This window comes from Pelobates fuscus, chromosome 2 (assembly GCF_036172605.1).
Source record: "Pelobates fuscus isolate aPelFus1 chromosome 2, aPelFus1.pri, whole genome shotgun sequence".
Lineage (NCBI taxonomy): Eukaryota > Metazoa > Chordata > Amphibia > Anura > Pelobatidae > Pelobates > Pelobates fuscus.
This window is the reverse complement of record NC_086318.1, coordinates 212,339,998-212,361,699: the sequence shown is the minus strand read 5'-3', so window position 1 is coordinate 212,361,699 and position 21,702 is coordinate 212,339,998. Positions and strand designations below refer to the sequence as shown.

The 21,702-nt window shown below is 38.2% G+C and overlaps 1 protein-coding gene across 10 annotated transcripts in view; it reads left to right on the top strand.

Moving 5' to 3' along the window:
* LAMA2 (laminin subunit alpha 2) overlaps positions 1–21,702 on the top strand; it is a 767,184-nt gene that overhangs the window by 633,468 nt on the left and 112,014 nt on the right. For all 10 annotated transcript variants that reach the window (XM_063443147.1, XM_063443149.1, XM_063443146.1 and 7 more), the window contains 3 exons: positions 12,720–12,836; positions 16,856–17,038; positions 20,044–20,198. In XM_063443147.1, the coding sequence (XP_063299217.1) occupies positions 12,720–12,836; positions 16,856–17,038; positions 20,044–20,198 (455 nt within the window). The remainder of the gene's footprint in view (positions 1–12,719; positions 12,837–16,855; positions 17,039–20,043; positions 20,199–21,702) is intronic.

Sequence of the window (21,702 nt, the reverse complement as noted above, 5' to 3'; positions counted from 1 at the left end):
CTACTTGTCCAAGGGGGGTCACAGGTGACAGGTGAAAGAGTGTGTGAGAGAGGGGGTGACAGGTGGCAGAGTGAGGGGGTGCCTGGTGGCAGAGTGAGGGAGGGGGTGAGTGGTGGCAGAGTAAGGGGGAGACACAGTGAGAGGGGGGTGACTGGTGACAGAGTAAGGGAGGGGGTGACTAGTGACAGAGTGAGAGAGGGGGGTGACACAGTGACAGAGGGAGGGGGTGACTAGTGACAGAGGGAGGGGGTTACTGGTGACAGAGGGACTCACCATCTTCCCCTTTTTATTTCCTACCTTTCTCTCTGCTCCCTTTGGTCTCTCCCAGTCTGTTGCTCCTTCCCCTTGCTGGCTGTGAGAGGGCTCTGTGTGTGAGGAGAGTACAGGAAGTGACGTCACTTCCTAGCCCCGCCTCTCCCCATCACACAGAGCGCCGCATGGGACAGGAAGAAGGAGACCTGGCAGAGAGAGAGAGAGCAGGTAATGCTGCCAGGTCTCATTTGATGTGCAGAGTAATAGGTTGCTGGGTCCCTGCGCTCCCTCAGGGGCCCCACGACCTATTAATGGAAGAGATGTTTTATTTTATTTTGCCGTTCCAGTTGGAGAGATCTCTGATCTCTCCAGCTGGAGCATAGCTGTGCGGCCGGGCCCCTGACTGTCTCGGGCCCTCAGACCATGACCAATGTGCCCGAGTGGTCAGTCCGCCCCTGGCCATGAAACATTAAATCTAGAAAATGCAGAATACCCAGAGACAGTGATTCCAGGCAATGATTAAAAACAATTAAACTAGCCATAGTCTAAAAGCAAAAGCAACAAAAAGGCATTGCATCCCTAGCAGTCTAAGGTTTATATAAGCTAGAATTCCGCATCATTTAGCTGTTCTAAAAGATGTAACTGTGAATGTTTGGCTGCTGTTTAATGTGGCGAAATGACATAAGGTGCACTTGATAGATAAAGTAGTGAGCAGCTAGACTTGATGACGGTAGTTTGTGAATTCAGGACAGCGAGGTGAATGTTCTTAATCTTTTCTTCCTTAGATTGCATCATCTGCGAGCAGTATTGGACTTTCACAGCAAAGTGCTGTGTAGGTGATCATGAATATAAATATGGGGCTTAATTCACTCTTCTCTACATGTCATTTTAAAAAGAACTCATCTCAGTTACATATAATACAGCATTAAACTTTTTTTAGCCATACACTTGCTCATTATAGCATCTGAGAGAGTCAGAACCCAAGTCTTGGACAAATTATATATGCAGTATGATTGTGTTTTATTAATTCTCAATGAGCAATTTTGTTCAGATCTGTTCCAATCCACATCAATGTCTTACGAAACAATCCAAACAAAATAAGTTCTCTTTCTAAAACCCTCTTAGAAATGCAAATCATTCTGATTAATCCACTCTTTAAAGATGTCACGCAAAGAAGTGTCCATGTATTTAAGTAGACATTCACTGCTCTATTTGTATTAGATGTCCTTATCGATTCATTACCAATCATTTGTTCCATCATGCCATTGCTTCACTCAGTTTGTAAGTAAGACAAAAACAATAGAGAACAGCTTATCTTTTTACTGTAGTTTATAACTGTCTTTACCGTATTTGCATTAAAATGATGACAGGGAACTTTCAGCCATTGTAAACCACAGTTAATGTGTTGCCTCTGTTTCATACCAGTACACGTGCTTTAGGAATCCAGATTGGTATTTCAATGAACACTGTTCCCTGAATAATGGGCTCTGTCACTCACATGATCATGATCACTGGGGTTACACTGTCATGGGTAAGATAGCTGTCACTTTTCAGGTTATTGATCAGGTTAAATGTCACTACAAACTCACGTTTTCTTGAAACTCTGCCCATTTCATGGTTAAAAAAAAGAATCTCTATAAAATAATCTTCAACTGAATGATAAATGCCTAATGCATGCTTTGTGAATTAGGAATACATCTGTTTTAATGCATGATAATAGATAGATAGACAGATAGATAGATATATAGATAGATAGATAGACGGATCGATAGATCGATAGATCGATAGATAAATGGATAGATAGATAGACGGAAAGATGGATGGATAGATAGATAGACGGACAGATTGACAGACAGATTGGCAGATTGACAGACAGATTGGCAGATAGAAAGATAGATAGAGCAAAAATATGTGCTTTATTGTGTTATTGTAGAAGCTGGGATGTAAAGTGTTAATTTAACTAAGCCATTAAAAGATGCATTTGCCTTCCACTGTGAACGTGTTAAGCAGAGTAATCCTTTACCATATCAAAACCATGTTAATAGAAAACATGCATCTCACAAAAAACTAATCTTGTAAAAGATGGATGGTGCTGATGGAGTCTGTTAGTTTCTGCTTTTTTAATTTATATGTAAATGTCATCTTAGAGCAGCCTCATTCCCCTCCTACATGATTGATTCCCAACGAGGTGCTGGATAAGTGCATGGAAATAGACTGCCCATAATGAAGGCCTTGCTTTTAAACAACACTATCATGCAAAGCGCACGCAAAACAAACACTCATAGTTTAATTAATGTATCCTCTTGTCTAAATGCCAAATAAATGCTTCTATAATGTATTAAGTAATGTCTCTGGGTCTCCGGTAGTTTTAACAGTGGCACTTGAGAACATGATCAGGTAATCACTAAATTTCATGTTTTGATCGATACAGCAACAGCTAAAACTCTATCTGCATATTTCTTATCTGTACTGTATGTTTCTAAACATTTATGAAAATAACCAATTCTTTTTAAGACTTCTAAAGATTCTTTGCTGTTTGTCTCATTCTTTTAACCTGATGATACTCTGCACAAATTACTTGGTGACTGTGAGCTCACCGGAGCTTGTTATTAATTAAGGAGACCTCTGTGTTAACATGAAATTGTTAACTATGAATATGATGATACCTAACCCCCACCTGCAGGGCCAATCCTAACTAGCTGACACTTTCAAACTAATTTATACCAGGCTACACTTTATAATTTTACCATTTACATACCGTGCATATTTTAATACCTGTATGCCTTGACCCTTTTTAATCTGGCTTCCGCCTGCTCCACTCTACTGAGACTGCTCTTATCAAAGTTACTAACGATATAATCACAGCTAACTACATACTAATTCTTCTTGACCTCTCTGCTGCCTTTGACACCGTTGATCATGCTCTCCTTTTTCAAACTCTTCAATCACTTGGTCTCTGTGACTCTGTCCTCTCGTTGTTTTCCTCTTATCTCTCCTATTCAGTGTCTCCTTTTCTAATGATACCTCCTCCCCTTGTCCTGTCACGGTTGGAGTCCCCCAAGGCTCTGTCCTTGGTCCCCTTCTATTTTCTCTTTATACTGCCTCTCTTGGCAAACTTATTACCTCATCACTACCACCTGAAAGCTGATGACACCCAGCTGTATCTCTTCTCCCCAGACCTCTCCCCTGCTGTCCTGCAAGTGTCACTGCTTGCCTTTCTTCCATCTCTGACTGGATGTCCTCCCACTTTCTGAAATTCAATCTCTCTAAAACTGAGCTCATTGTCTTTCCTCCTCCTAATACTGATCCTCCTCTTTCACTCTCCATTCAAGTTTGTGGTATCCACATAAGTCCATCCTTGCAAGTGTGTTGTCTTGGCGACATAGTTGATTCTTGCCTCCCCTTTGAGCCTCACATCCAGTATGTTGCCAAATCCTGTAGGTTACATCTTAAAAACATAGCCCACATCCTGCCCTTTCTTATGCAAGATGCTACCAAGGAGCTTGTCCATGCTCTAGTAATTTCCTGCATGGATTATTGTAACCCTCTCCTAATTGGTCTTTCCAAAAGTCCCCACTGCGGTCTGCAATGAATGCTGCCACCAGACTGATTTTCCTTTCTAGTCGGTCATCTCACACCTCACCCCTCTGTCAGTCCTTACATTGGCTTCCTATATCCTATAGGAGTCAAGTCAAAGTGCTAACCCATACCTATAAAGCACTGAACAATTCTAGCCCCTCTTATATCTCTTCACAGATCCATAGGTATGCCCCTTCTCGGTCTCTCAGCTCTGCCTGTGATCTTCTCCTATTCGCTGCTCGCACCTGTACGGCCAACTAACGCTTGCAGGACTTTTTGCGGGCGGCTCCCTTCCTATGGTATAGCCTGCCTATCACCATCAGACTCTGCCCTAGTCTTCAATCGTTTAAATCATATGGGGATATCTTTTAATATTTAATATATATAAATTCCCTAATCAAATTCACAATTTTCTTCTTTAGTAGAAGAGATACATTTAAAATACTGACACAGAGAGAAACATCCAGATTTTCAGATTTGGAACCCTTGAAAATTATGGGCTAAATGAAGATCCAGAGATCCAGTTATCAAACCAATCACTTTGTTAGGTATTTATTTTCTGGGTTTTTTTTTTGTATTTTTTTTAATGAAATTTTATATGAAAAAGAAATAAATAAAATTCATAAAGATAAAAACATTAATGGTTTTTTTTTTTAAATAAAGAAAGGGTATAAGTATATGTTTACTTTATTAATAAATTGATCTGCACAGAGGATGGAGTTATATAAATATATATAGATGCAAAACCCATATGTAATATTGTATTTATAACATTTGGAATGCATTGTATATATTTGTTAGAAACAGTTAAGCAAATCATTGAACAAAAGTTGTAACATGTTGAAATAATGTCCAGGCATGTTGTAATAATGTAATTTTATGTACAAGTATAGAAGAGGAAGGAGGGAGCCAATTAGTCAAAGTTCTATATATACCTGAGGAAGTAGGGGCAGACCTACGAAACACTTTGAATGATTGATACTGCCTTGTGGATCTATTTGTTATCCATACTTGCGGCACTCCATTCAAGGTATCCTGCTTGCGTGCAGAGAGTCACTTTTATTTTTATTTTTATTTTGCATTTCCAAAGCATGTTGAATAAATATTGCACTATACAGGTTTTTCTTTTTTCTTTTTAGAACTTTTTTCTAGTTTACTACACAAAAGTGCCATACAATGAACAAGAAATATAACATTTTTAAAAATCCAGTAACTAATAAAAAAAACCTCCCTGTTCAGAAATATAATGCTTTATTACCCAATCCATATTTACCATACACAATTTTTTTTTTTTATTTGATATACTAATACACTTTGCATGCCACTATATATTACAACAAAACACAAATACTTTAGATTGGAAAGGTCAACACAACTTTTAACAAAAAGCATCCTTCAAATCCCATGAAATGTGCTGCCACATCAAAGCCCTCTAAGTGGATCCTCAAATTTGCTCTCTCTGACTTGTTTTCACTTTACAGCAATAATTATCCTCTCAATCACAGTGTAGGTTTGTTTATCACATGGTCCGCCGGTGTTATTATTTCTGGCAGACTGTTAATAACAGCATTACAAATTATCTTTACAAGCAGCAACTATCAATATAGTAGAACCTTTTTATAATTCCAAAACAACTTCAGCTAGTATATCACTTGCTGGTAACAAACGATTTTTCTAATTAAATTTAGCTCTTCATTAGTAGAGAAAATTGCTTACTGCTTTTTGACCTTCAGTTCTTTACAAGACTCACCGGGATGTATTTTACTGTGTTTGGACATTTGTTTTTGCCTTTTGGAACAAGATATTTTGTTTGGGCAATGGAAATATTAACGAGTTTTCAATAATATTAAGGTCAATATATGCACTTTTTCAGTGGAATTAGCAATCGTCTTCTGTGACAAAAAGACAAATGATTAACAAAAACAACTATCCACCAGAATCAAGGATTTCTAGAAAGTAGTATATAAATATCTTGTTCTAGTAAGCATATATAGCATATTGTTTAATGAACAGAAAAATAAAATCTAAAAAATAATTTATGGAATAATTAAGTTACAGATAAGAAAACTGTATTTAAAAAAAAGGTTTCTGTAAGATTGTTGGATAGCAACCAAACTATGATGCAGGTCTATACAATAAATAAATTTCCTTGCAAATGATGAAATCCTTTAATATACACTGTAATCCCTGAGTCACTCTACCAGAAGTCTAAAGCCCATATATTACCACACTCCTCTTACTATGAACCCTATGTGTTATCTTGCAACTATATATATATATATATATATATATATATATATATATATATATATATTCCACAATCCTGCACTCACATTTGTAGTATAGGTGCCACAGTGCTCTTTCAGACAAATCAATATAAATCTCCACGAAGGCACACACTGGGCTTATTGAAGAAAATTATTTGTCTTTATTCATAACACACAGGTTACAGCAAATCGACATGTCAGTCCATCATAGGACTTTCATCAAGATGGTTTGTTTTTTATATATATATATATATATATATATATATATATATATATATATATATATATATATATATATATATATACAGAGAGGACCTCGGCTTACGAATTTATGCGTTCTCTGGGACGTTTCTTATTGCGAAAAATGTGTAAACCAAAACGCGGTGTCCCATAGGAATGCATTGAAAACCAATTAATCCATTCCGGAGGTCAGAAAAAAAGTCAAAATGAGCTGGCATGGAAACCAACCCACAATGCAGAACACACAATAAAAGGCATGCAAATGACGAAGCTTAGCTCCCTACCTTTCCACAGCCTGAGAAATGCACCAAAAAGTCCCAAAACAACTGCAAACAATTTCCAGAATGGCTCCAAAACTCGATGCAAAAGCCGCTCCAACACCTCCACACTTGACGCCACGTGCTACCCACAGGCTCAAGCATGCAGGGGGCGGTGCTATAAACCTTTCAGGTGCAATGCATCCTGGGGAAACTTGCTTTGTATTGCGAAAAAAATTTGTAAACCGTGGCATTATTTTAAATGGATTTTTATTTGTAAACCGAAAATTATGTTAACCGATGCGTTTGTAAACCAAGGTCCCACTGTATATGTAGTTCAAGTAGAGACTGTAGCTGTATTAGTCCAGTGATGTAGATGTAAAAAACAGTTACAATTTGTATCTTGTAATACCTTTTTTATTGGACTAACAGATTTTTATTTTTTTAATTCTTTATTTTATTTGTGCTCAGGATAACAACAGACGTGCAAGGCCACAACAGCCGTTGCGGGCATAGTATTAGCATTTCAGATTGTGGCATGGTAGACAGCACATTTTTTATATATGAGGTTAGAGATTGACATGCTATAAAACATAAAACAGTGAGTAATAGGCACGCAGAAAAAAAAATAAGTCTAAAGAGCTACGAGACTTCAGTAATTTACAGTAAGTATGCTATGACATGTAGTTGTCAGGCTATGGAGCTTCAGTGGTTAATCTTTAGATTAGTAGACAGCACATGTTTATATATGAGGTTAGAGAATGACAAGCTATGAAACATACGCAGTAAGTAATAGGCACGCAGAGAAATAAGTCTAAAGAGCTATGAGACTTCAGTAAATTACAATAAGCATGCTATGACAGTTAGTTGACAGGCTATGGAACTTCAGTGGTTAATCTTTAGATATTAGTATGCTAGGCTAGATATACACGCTGATATAGTGCGCTTAAACGTAATGAGAATTAAGCCAAGGCTAGGGCACATTATAGGGTCTACAAAGAAAGATTATAAGGTTAAATGAAACTTGCACAACGTTATACCCCACATGTATCCAGGCTGTTTTATGCGATTCACCCCATTACCATGCGGGTCCCACAGCTAAAAAGTCCCAGTTATTATGTGAATAACGCAGAATGTCACAGGAGGATAACAAGTCTTCAACGGAGAGATATGTGTATCTATTATAGGCTAGTAGTGGCCTGTGAGGAATGACCCGATCAGCCAACTCCCTCCAGTGGTGCTGCCCCGTCTGGAAGCCCTCAGGGTTCCCCTTTCTGTGCTAGGCTGCAGTGGGGTACCTCGGCCACAGTCTCTGTGTCTTGCGGCGTCTTCTGTTCTCTTGTCAGTCTGCTTGGGGGTCCGTCTGCTTGAGCTTCCGATGGGGTCAGGGTCTTCTTCCTCCACGGTCCGCAGGAGTCTCGGGTTGCCTTGTGCTGGATGCGAGTAATTGTTTTTTGTCACCTTATCTTAGGCAGCGCGGCAGTTTGTTTCATCTGCTTTCTCTTTGGACACCTCGTGGGTTGCTTGACTGTAGGCCCGCTTGGGTCTGCGACTGGCTGTGTGTTGTTTTGAGTTATTTGTGCTGTGGTATACTGCGGTGCACCCCGCTGGGTCAGTTCCCGGAATTTTTCCCAGAATGTGTCAAAGGCTTGTGCGATTCTGTCTTGCGTGACTCCCTTCCTGGGAGTTTGGGTGAAGCTGGGTCTCGGTTCGGCGGCCATCTTGGCTCTCGCCACATGGGATTCCGGTTCTGCAGAGCCTCTCCAGTGGATGCTGGACGGGTATGTCTGCGCTTTGGGGGGGACCGGGATGACCCCCGCCGTTCCATTGGGGGGGGGGGTAGGGAGATCTTTTGGTCTCCGTAGTCGACCTTAGTGCAGGAAGAGCGGCCGTCTCTCCCCGCCTCGGTCTCCAACAGGCCGCATGGCTGCGTCGTCCTGGAGCCGCTGGCTACCGGCAGAACCGCCACAGGCAACATGTTACCGGGTCGCTCACGGGTGTCCAGCAGGAGTAGGAAGCGGTATTTTGTCGTTTTTGGCTCGTTATTTAGTCGATTTATAGGTCTCGGGCCCGGAGCTCGGGCAGCCTGCGACCATCCACTTCAGCAGTCAGGCTCCGTCCCGGACTAACAGAAGTTTTTTAATGACAAGCTTTCGGGAGAACCTCCCTTTCTCAAGTCTGAAGCATTTCTGAGCAAGACGACACATAGAATTCAAAGTTGAGTTGTGATACAGGGGTTAAAGCGACATGAGTGTAGATAAGACACAGTTTTGTTAGAAAATAGACACCATTTTGCATATAATTACCATATATCATCATGATGGCCACATGAAAACATAATATTGTCACATATGTCCTCCTTTATTTATTAATGGTATGGCAGAGATGCATGGTGTTTGTCCCCCAAATACAGTATGGTAGAGGCAGAGCTATGCTATGATTTACACAATGCAAATGTATAACAGGGATTAGGGCAGTGATTGGCTGATAGGTTGAGAGCATCAGCTGAGTACTATCACTGCTAGTTACCCCTGGTATGGTATAAAGTGGAGCATAGTTGAGCAAAGTGGGGAGTAAACTGTTTAAAATTAATGCAATAAATACTATTTCTCTCAATGCTCACATATTGATAGGCCGAGAGTGTCAATTGATGCTCTCAGCCTATCAATGGCTGCACAGCTGACCCTTACTTGTCCTAAAGTACAGAGAGGAACTAAAGCTGGAAGGCAGGAGCGGCAGGTGCCAGAGACCCAAATCCAGGCTTAAACCATTACTGAAAAGTTTAACACCTGAAAGTAGAAAGGTTCCCATAGACACCTTCTGCTCCTTAACAACTTAAACAAGCTTAAAGAAAACCTCTTGGCACCATAATAACTTGATTGGAATAAAGTTGCTATGGTGCCAGGAGGACCCTGGTGCCGGCTTACCTTTAGGGTTTAAACCATTTACGAACAGTTTAACCCAAAGTTTTATCTGCAGCACTATTTAGCTCTGCCACTGTTCTCAGATTCTTTAAACAGTAAGCTTTAGACTGCCGCAAATTGGAGTTTCACTGATTGGCTACATCCCATTCACATAAAGGTTTGAGAAGCGTAAATATGTTTTCTCACAATGTTTTTTGAATGTAGAGCTGCTGATTGGTTTAGAGTGTCACTAGACCTGTGTGGGTGCCAGTAATTTAAAAGGCACCACCACCAAAGCAAATTACCTTTCAACATTGGGAAATATGAAATCAGGAGAGGGGTAAGTGAGTCAGTGCCAGTGCATTCCAAAGCGTAGTTCTGCAAAACAAAAAGGATAAGTGCTAATAAATCAAGTGCTAATAATTAGCACTCAGCATCAAACACTAAAAGGGGAACACCTTAATACCTCAAAATGAACAGAGAACAACATACAAAACAAGATGCATCCAATAAAAGGTGAGTACTATACTAGTGCAAAAAAATATGAAAAAGTCACAGAAATGCAGTTCATATTTTCACCAAATGATCTTGCTTCATATAGAATGTTTTAGTTTTTTTTTTACTCTGTGGGTACATGTAATAAACAGAGAGAAAAAAAACAATGGTGCAGTAGTTCTCAAAAAGATAACACGTGCCCACTCACAAGATATGGAGCTTTAAACAAGCTCCAGTAACAATAGCATATAGTAGTATAGTGTACGTGGGTGTTGAATAAAAAAAAAGGAAATGTATTCTCAAAGGAGGAGTCTACCTATATCAGGCATAAGGTGGTACAATCTCCACCTAAGAATATATCCTAGTCACAATTTCTTCAGCAGCATTGATGATAGGAAAAGAGCAAAAACAAAGAATGTAGTGCTCAAAAATGTTAAGACTGTACTCACATTTTCTAGAGCCTCTCAGACCCTCTACATAAAAAGGAGAAAAGTGAATGGAGATGTTTAAAAATCAATTTCCAAGTTTGTTGGATGGATGGGCAGTACAGATTATGTGACAAAACGCGGTGGTCATATTGGAAATGAAAGAAAAAAAAGGGGAAACCAGTATAACAAACCGATGTTCATTTAAAAAAGAAAAACTGCAACTCAAAAATGGGAAAAGAAGAGTAAAAATATCCATTTAAAATTGGTATAACTGATAAAACAACACTAAATGGGTACACAGAAAAAGATGGCAAGAAAGGAAAGGGTAGATAAAAAATGAAATCAAATATAACATTTATTTTAAATTTAATTTCATTTTTATCTTTTTGTTTATAATATTTTTTTGTTCATGTTAAGTTACATGTGAATTGCACAATATACACTGAATAGATGGCACAGGATTAGCTTATCAAAGATGGTAAGTGTATATTTTCAACAGTACATTTATTTTAAATAAAAAAGGATGGGAGACAAGAGTAGCATAGTTTAGATTGGAGTAATCAGTATAGTAGAAGGTAAGCAGCTTATATGCACTATAGGTAAGTGGACAAGAAATGCCTGTAGAGGGAAATAGGTAGCTTTTTTTGCTAGTTTTTTTATGTTTATTATTTCAGTGAGCACTACATTGTTTTTTTTTCTCTTTTCCCATAATCATCTATGCTCCTGAAATAATTGTGACTAGGATATATCCTTAGGTGGCAATTAAACTGCCTTTATGCCCCACACCTTAGAGTTTAGATGTAAAATCTTCCTTTGTGAGTGCATTTTCAATTTTTTTTTATTCTGCACACTATTCACTTTATATTTGCAATATTGCACCATTAGATTTTGTTTTGTTAATACATATCCTTAACAATACCTGTCTTGCCACATACTGTAATACGACGTTTTATTGACATAATACAATGATAAAATGTAGCCCATATGACATTTTCTAGTCCACTGAAGTTTATCTCCTACAACTACAGGCATAGGCATCTGCAGGAATTGTTCCATTGGGGTGTATAATTGTAATGACATCCATGCCCGGCCCCTCTTTGCAGGGCTGGACTAGAGATACAAAGGCTCACAGACAGACAATCTCATTGATACATATAGGTTTATTGACATAAAAACACAAGCTCACTGATACACACAAATAGGCTCACTGACAGATAATTCCATTGACAACACAGACAAGCTTACTGGTACACACACACAAACTAAGTACAAACTCTGATACTTACACAAGGTTACTACAGACAAACTCATTAGTATACAAACACAAAATTACTACAGACAAGTTTACTGTCACACACACATGCCTATTACAGACAAGCTCACTGACACACACAAGCTCACTACAGAAAAGCTCACTGATACACATATGATCACTACAGATAAGCTCACTGACACACATACACAGGCTTACTACAGATAAGCTCACTGACACATATGCTCACTACAGACAAAGTTCACTACAGAAAAGCTCACTGATACAAAAATTATCACTGCAGATAAGCTCACTGACACACATTCACAGGCTTACTACAGATAAGCTCACTGTCACATATGCTCACTACAGACAAAGTTCACTACAGAAAAGCTCACTGATACACACATGGTCACTACAAACTCACTGATACACACACATGCTCACTACAGAAAAAGCTCTGACACACCTGTTCACTACAGACAAAGCTAACTGACACACACACACACACACACACATAAACAAGCTCACTTACTAGCAGGCACACACACACAATCGCAATCACTGTCATGGGCAAAAGCTTACCTGTCACAGAAGGCTGTGGGAGACTGGGAGCTGAAGTCTCCATGTTATGTCTTCTTCCTTTCGGCAAGGTCAGCAGCATGACTTTGGAAGCGGAGCGTTAAGGGGTATGGCTTGTGTGTGGGAGGTGGAGTCTGAATTTGGTGGTGGGGCTATATACACCAAGTTGCTGGAAATTCGGGAGGGAGCCTCACAATGCATCACTGACATACTCCTAAATTTAAGTTTGTTTGGGTATTACTGCAATTGTTGTTATTTTCATATAGATTTTGAATTGTCAGGTTGTCTCTGTGTGGGCCATTCAGAATTGTCATGTTCAAATCACTTATGGCCATGAAGTAACATAATACTTAATTAAATATTTGACTGTTTGTGCCATTCTTTATTTTGTTTCTCTGGCTACAGCTCCCATCGGGAATAAATACATTTGCTTCATAACAGTTTTTGTATTTTACTACCCGCAGAAAATGAGAATGAACTTGCTGGCATGAAAAACAGACTGCAAAATGCTGATGAGAAAAACCAAAACCTGCTGAAGGCATTAAATGACACATTTGGAAAACTTACATTGATCCCCACTGGTATGTACATACAACACTAATATAATGTATGGCTGTGTATATTAAATAGTGCCTGACTGCAGTTCTGCTTTTTATACTTTATGCCAGAGGAGGAAAATCTTGCATAATACTAAGAATGTAAATAACAACACAGTGTTTTAGTGACAGCTACAGACAGATAACCTTTAGGTTAAAGGTGCAGGCATATTTTAATTTTCCTTTATATAACCTAAAAATAGTTTATTCTCTTCCTATCTGGGCCTTGATTTAATATTTTTGGATACGCTTTTCATATTAAATCTCATTTAATCTTTTGAAACCTATGTTAATATTTTGATATTTTTTTTTTGTATATAGTTGCATTGTGACATATTTCTCTAGCTTTAGAAAAGGCTAAAATCCATCAAGTTCAACTGTGAAACCATCTCTTTTGTGCTGTTGATCCAAAAGTAGAAAAAAAAAATTGTAGCCATTTGCAATTATGCCACATAAAAAATGAAAAAAATAATTTTTGACTCAATAATTGCAATCAGATTTCTCCGTGGATCAATAGCATGTTTACATACATATCAACTATATCCTTGAATATTCTGTTTAAATTAAATAAAGCATCCAAGTCATTTTAAAATTTGTATATAGAATCTTATTAACACAACCTCTTTAGGCAGAGAGTTCTACAGCTTTATTGGGCTTACTAACACAACAATAAAAAAGCATTGTACACATTGTATACACTGTAATATTAATACACTGTAATATTAACAAGATAAATGAACAAATGGCATTTTACACAGCAAAGAGTGCTGTGTTTACACTTCACATGGCCTGGTATTAGCAATGTATGATTACATAGTGCCTTAGCAAATCATAAATGATGCATTTGCACAAGCAAATACATTTGACATATAGACTACTAGCAAGAATTGGGTGAGCTGCCCCTGCAGAATATTGTGAAGTGTCAGTGAATAAAGGTCATGCTTGTTAAGCAATGATAAAGCATTTTATGAGAAATGTATAAACTGGTGAATCAATTTTAAATGTTAAAACAAAACAGGTCGGAGTTGTACATTTACCCTATTTGCTAAACATTCTAGTAATATTATGAGTTGTAATAGGAGGGCGAATGGCTAGTGTAAATATATCTCCATGCCCCTTTACACTACATCATCATGGATTATTAGTTTAGTTCAGGGGTGTACAAAAGGCAGATGCCGAGATGTGTCAAAACTACAACTTCCATGATGCTTTGTCATTCTAAAGACATGCAAAGGCATACAAGGCATCATGGAAGTTGTAGTTCTACAACATCTGGGGAACTACCTATTGGGCACCCCTGGTTTAGTTCATACCACCTGCCATGTAAAGATATGCAATAGAAAGTGCCCGTGTCATTTGCATCAGCTCTTAAAATGTCCCAAAATGGATGACTTACTGGTTTTTGGGACCATTTTCAGAACCTTTGATGTGTTCTTTCTCTTTGTGTGTATATTTTTGTTTGTTCCACCTGATTTCTTGACAATCTAGTTTACCGTATTTCTCCTCAACTTTAAAAGACTGAAAATTACCATAATTCATCTTCTGTGACTTACAGGTCTGGAAATATTTTGACATTGACATAAGTTTTATTATTTTGGCTGTTTACCAAAATAAATTCAAGTTACAGTTAAATAATGCATGTGCGTTTAAAGGGCAGCACTGCAGCTTTAATTTGAGGGTATTCACATCCAAATGGAGGAAGGGTTTAGGAATTACAACTCTTTAATATTTATATATCACCCGCCTTTTCAAGGAACCAAACATAATTGGACTACGGCCTCAAAAGTTCTTACATTGACAGTTGACAGTTATTTCTTCATCAATTAAACAGATACAAGGTCTGGAGTTGATTGCCAGTGTAACATTAACATTTTGAAGCTGTAACTGTGATCCCTCAGCATGCGGTCAAATGAACTTTCAATGCAAGTGAAACAGGCCATCCTTAGGCTGTAAAAAACAAACAAAAAAAACACATCAGAGAAATAGCAGGAACATTAGGAGTGGCCAAATCAACAGTTTAGTGCATTCTGAGAAAAAAAAGAACACATTGCTGAGCTCTAAAACACAAAAAGGCCTGGACACCCATAGAAAAAAAACAACAATGGTGGATGATCGTAGGATCCTTTCCGTGGTAAAGAAAAACCCAATCACAACATCCAGCCAAGTGAAGAACATTTTACATGAGGTAGGCATATCCTTATCCAAGTTTACCATAAATGGAAGACTTTATGTGAGCAAATACAGAGGGTTTACCACAAGGTGCAAATCATTCATAAGGCTCAAAAAAAAAAAAAAAAAAAAAGCCAGCCAAGTTCTGCAATAGCATTCTTTAGACAGATGAAACCAAGATCAGCCTGTGCCAGAATGATGGGAAAAACAAAGTATTGCGATGGCTTGGAATGTTTCATGAACTAAAGCATAGCACATAATCTGTAAACCATGTTGGAGGCAGTGTGATAGCATGGGCAGGCATGGCTTCCAATGGCACTGGGTCACAAGTGTTTATTGATGATGTGACAGAAGACAGAATCAGCCTGATTAATTCTAAGGTGTGTAGGGATATATTGTCTGCTCAGATTCATCCAAATGCAGCGTGATTGGACAGCAATTCACTTTGTAGATGGACAATTATCAAAACACACTTCAAAAGCAACCCAGGAGTTTTTTTTAAGGTAAATAATTGAATATTCTGCAATGGCTGTGTCAATCACGTGATCTCAAACTGATCAAGCATGCATTTTCACTTGCTGAAGACAAAACCTGAATACCCACGAACAGACAACAACTGAAGACATCTGCAGTAAAGGCCTATCAAAGCATAACAAAGCAGAATACCCAGCGTTATGTGATGTCCATACGTTCCAAATTTCAAGAAGCCATTTCCTGCAAACAATTCTTGACAAAGTATTAAACATTCTAATTGTTTTATGATTGTGTTAATTTGTCCAATTACATATGTGAGGAATGGTTGGGGGAGTTTTCTTATGAGTTTACAGGCTGAGAACCCCATAGAGGATTTTTTTCTAAGCATCATCCACAGAAGCGGAAGTTCATGCGCCCACCATCCGAATCCTCTGTTTCCCCTCAAAAGGGGAAATGAATCGGCCCTAAAGATACCAGAGTCCATGGACTGAGCATGCTGACCCTCACACAGACCTGGGGCTGGAGGAGAGGTCTGAACTTTCTCACTCACACACCACTCCTGCCGCTGGCGGGGATTGGCTGATCCTGGGACTGAACCTGAAACCTGTGATCTTGTCTGACAAAGGCAGTAGCTGCATGATATGACTTATTATGAACAAAGTTTTCTTATTTGTTTAAACTCTTGTTTTTATGTTTATTCTTAAATATATAATTTTGTAATACACATTTTACAGTGCAGAGAAATCTTCGAAAACACAAAACACACAAAAAAGTATAAAACAATTGAGGGCCTCGGTGTCCAGTGGTCTTTTATGCTACCTGATGTCTCTAGACTCTGTCTATATGTAATCCAAGGGTTATCCTTCATGTGATCGCATTGCCTGGCTCATGCAGTAAACCTTTACACAGTATCCCTACTGAGTATTTTCCTTCTAGTTATGTTACTAAGCATGTTCTTATTCTATTTTACCATAAAAGAGGCTTGTCTAATCAGTGACATAGTATTTATCGTCTATCAGAGTTACCTTAATGTAATGTTGTGCTAGCTATGCTTCATTGTGGACCCTTGTCCATACTCATGAGATGTCATATTGTTGCTTGTATTGAAACTGTCACGACTGTTCCATTGTAATTCATGTTACATCTCTGCCTCAATAAAACAAGATTGAGAAAAGAAAAGTGATTTATTACAACATGGAAATTATAGTAAGATATTAAAACTTTGTGATGACAGTTTGCCTTTAACATCAACTTCTAAAATACTTCCAAATGTTAATATGTCATTGTGAGCAATGTGGGTCATTAATTTCCAGAAACATCTTAATCCACTAATAGATTGTTTAATAATTTGTTTGTTACAGATACGGCAGTAAAGATACAAACAGCTAAAGACAAAGCTAAGCATGCTAATGATACTTCTAACGAGGTCCTTGAACGTATTAAGGATCTCAATCTCAATCTACTGGGTCTTAAACAGAACTATAGTGCACTGAAAGATGATGTGGCTAAAACCAATGCTGTTGCCAAAGACCCTGTTGAAAATGGTAAGTAAAACACATTTAATTAAATTGTAGTAGTTATAGTTCTTGGAGTGTTAACTGAAATGTATGAATGACAATTGAGACTAAGAGAAAAGATCTACAAACATCAACATACATAGTTATTAGGGTTGTCATTGTCCACCAAATGAAAAACTGAATTTGAAATGTATAATTTGAAACAGGTTGGGCCAGTGTATTATCACATCTGTCAACATGTCTGAATACTGACTAATCTTATTAGGAGAGTGTTCATTTTTGTAATATCTCCAGCAGGTGTTACCATAGTAAAAGCAATGGAATGTGTTACTTGGCTAACTTGACCTAATACGAGAGAACCAGAGAGTCCTGGTATGCTGGTCAATATATTGCAGGGGTTATCTGTTACTGGGGTACTACATATTTGTTATGAGCACTTGATTTCATGTCCATCCTGGCCAAAAATCTCAGGTGCATTTGAAACCGTTATTTAAAAAAGAAGATATTTCTGTTCACTTCTTATATGGTATGTCAAAACAAGTACTGTACAAAACATGTTTCAAACACAAAAGAGATACGTTGCATTACTGCAGCATTCATTGCTATCAAATGTCACAGTTCTAGCAGTGGTAATAACAGATAACAATACCACGGTAGAACACAATAGATTTTCTTTAAAAGCTAACTGTTTTCACATCATAGATACATATTCTCAAACCATATCCTAAAAATCATTTTGGCAGATTCTACATTCTTTTTTTGTAATGCATACTTAGCATTGTTCTGCATTAGATTGTCTCAGCATCTGTTCTTATTACAGAGATAGTTTGGTTTTATAGTGCTGCTTCCAAGGCTGATTGCTTTGTCTAGTAATTACATCTCTCATAGTGGTTATTACTGGTGCAGTGTCGGATATGTATTGATAAACGCACAGTACCAGCTGTACCTGTATATTTCAGAGTCACACACTGTGTCACAACGTTGCCTGCCCTTTTGTGATGGTTAAACAAACCCACATTGCACCTTATACTAACGAGTGCTGGAGTCTTATTTTTTTTAATTATTTCAATAAATTCCTTGCCATTTTCAAATTAAGAATCCAGAGGTCTCTTGTTTGTACACTTAGAAACATAAATTAATTTACACATATTTTGTAGGCAGAAACTGGATTTTTTTATACATTAAGACTGGTTTACCTAGTTTTCTAATGTTTCATATATATCCGGGGAAAACAATGCAATCTTGTTAACTTTGCACATTTAATATGACTAGAACACAGATGAATAACACATTAGTAGTTCTCACAGGTTTGGTTTGAATGACAATTAAAGCGACACTATAGTCACCCAGACCACTTCCGCTCAATGAAGTGGTCTGGGTGCCATGTCCCTCAGGTTTTAACCCTTCAGATGCAAACTTTGCAGTTTCAGAGAAACTGCTACGTTTACATTGCAGTGTTAAGCCAGCCTCTAGTGGCTGTCTTCCGGACAGCCACTAGGGGCACATCTGTGACGCTGGAGGCATTTTATGCCTCCATCATGCAGAGCGTCCACATTGAAAAATGCTTTCCTATTGACAGCTTGAATGCGCGCACGGCACTTGCCGCGCATGCGCATTCTGCTCCGCTGACGTCGGCAGGGGGAAGAGAGGTCACCGGCGCTGGAAAAAGATAAACTGCTGAAGGGGTTTTAACCTATTCAGCACCACGGGAGGGAGACTCTGAGGGTGGGGGCACCCTCAGGGCACTATAGTGTCAGGAAAACCGCGTAGTTTTCCTGACACTATAGTGATCCTTTAAGAGTTCTGTTCTGAGATTTCTGGTTTTCAGATGATGTGAAGTTTTGCAGTAATTTATCCCAAAGTTATTATACTGTGAATAAGAAGGCTGCAAACCTGTTAGTTGTCATAAAATTGTAATGGGGAATTGAGATAAGAGCAATCCTCCAAGCCCCATAACTACTACAGCTTGCTGTAGAGATTATGATGCCAAATGTGTCCTCGTGTCCCCACATTGTACATAAGTAGTCAAACTGTTTTAAAATGGTTTGACTTCATACCTGGTATCTGCTATTTGCCGTTCCCCACCTTCACTACTTATGACAGGCAATAGGAAACTTCTAAGCAGGAGCTTCCATTAGCTTTCTTGAGCAAAGCCAGGCAGTGAAAGGCTAGCTCATTGACTGAAAGCATCAGGGGAGATGCAGTCTACAACATCTGGAATGTGATACAAATTGCCTATCCACGAGCAAAGGTCAGCTCTCTGTCTGAGATAGCGAAGGCCGGGAGTAATGCCCAGCAGATCCCAAGTAAGTAATCAAACCATCCTAAGATTGTTTGACCACTATAAGGGGGTGCCAGGCAACTCCAGGCACCATAACCACTACAGCACACTGTTGTGGCTATAGTGCTTGTAATGTTCCTTTAAAGGGATTCTCCAGTGCCAGGAAAACATATCCGTTTTCCTTGCACTGCAGGACCCTGCAGTGCCCCTCTCCCTCCCACCTCCATCCCATAAAACTGCAATAATTACACTTGCAGGGTTAAGGGTGGTGGGAGTTGACACCAAGACCACTCCAATGGGCAGACGTGGTCTGGGTACCTGGAGTGTGCCTTTAAGTTGCTGGACATGAATCATATGTTACAAGGGGCAGGTAGTGATGCTGAGTATGTTGCTTCGATAGTGCAAGAGCTTATTGTAGATGTATTAATGAACCAGGCAGTTAAGTTAGGGTTTTTCTATATAACATTTCAGAACAAAGTATGAAATGTAATCAAATGTAATTGCAAACAGTGTTATTCACTGATGTGGACATTATTAGGAATTCAAAGTGAATTTCACATTTTGCGCCAAAGTAGCCAAACTGAAAGGGAGCTGCAACATCCTAGCAAAATGAACCACAAGTAGGTCTGGTAAATGTTGTCTTCTCTTTAGAACCACCTAATGAGCTGGAAGGAGATGGGGAGAATGATACTAACACATCTTTTTAAATATGTTTACATTTTTATTTTTGAGTGTTTTGTTTTTCTGTAAGTTTTGGATGCAGATGACAAGGTCAAACGCCTTGAAAAGGAGGCAGATCGATTACTGGATAAACTTAAACCTATCAAGGAACTCCAGGAAAACATTGGGAAAAACATCTCTCAGATTAAAGAGCTGATCAATCAAGCACGCAAACAAGCCAACTCAGTAAGTCAATGTGCAGAAATAACACATTTTATGGCTTTAATTGTGCACGTAGCAGATGTGCTTGAATCAATCTCTATCAATATAACAACTGTAGATTTCTACGTCCGTCAGTTTTCAACTAATTTGTGCTGAGTATAGTGAATATCTAGCTATTTTTACTATGCTTTTACATATTCTGTTTTCTCTATTCTTCATTTCCTTGTATCTTTATTTTCTGACAAAAAACATTTTCCACCTACACAGAGAGTCTTTTGTGTATGTCTCATGTGCGATTAGTGTGGATTAATGTCCATATAGTTAAAATATACCTACTATTTTCTCTCTAATGCATTTGTGTTGTTTAATTACACACCTCCCAAGTGTACCTGTTTAGGAGGAACAGTCCTTATTTCGGGCCAAAATCCCACTGTCTCTTTTTCTATCCAAATGTCCCACTTTTCTAAGAGCTACATATTGTTGATGAGTCTGAATCAGGGCCAGCACTACCACCAGGTAGCCACCTAATGGCACATCAGCTGCTTCCTTCCAGCCTCCTCCTCTTGACATTCTGCCTATGTTTTTGTAAACGCACCCAACTCTCCCTTTCTAATCTCTTACACACACACTTTTACTTTACAAAGACCTGGGAGTGCTATCTGGATTACTATATATACTGAAAGTGTGTGTATAGCAAACTGAAACGTTCTTTTTATGGCAAGCTGATTAAAAGCTTTACTTTACAAAGACCTGGGCCTGACGAGCTTTGGGCAAGTACTGGAATAGAACATGGAGTGCAAGAACTTTTTTCAATTTTTATATATATATGCTTGTTTTTTTATTCCCTCTCCCCCCTCACTCTGATCTTCAGAAAAATATTTATCACCCTCTGCAAGAATGTTGTCTATTTTCTATCAAACCTGTGTCTAATCTGCACTCATGTTGCTTTAACCCCTGTATCACAACTCAAATTCTATGTGTCGTCTTGCTCAGAAATGCTTCAGACTTGAGAAAGGGAGGTTCTCTTGAAAGCTTGTCATTAAGAAATTCTGTTAGTCCAATAAAAAAGGTATTACAAGATACAAAATTTATTAGTTTTTTACACACACACACACACACACACACACACACACACATATATATATATATATATATATATATATATATATAGTAACTTTACAATAATTTTTTTTGTTTACCCAATATTTAGAGTTACCATAAATATAGTGCATATAATAAAACATACAACAATGCTCAAGAACAGTAAATAGTGTAGCAGGATAATTGACTAAATGTGTGTTATACCAGTGAAAGTAATTAAGCTGTGTGTGTAGGGCTTGTGACTGTGAATATTTTCTGGGTGGCACATTAGTTTTTAGATTTTTATTTACGTTCTGTTGTACTATAGAACTTATTTTATCTAAGATATACTATAACCACATTATCTAAGAACAGCAGCTTATATAGGAATGATCTAAGTATAAGAAAATGCATAACTTAACATTAATTATTTTATAATTCCTGTGAT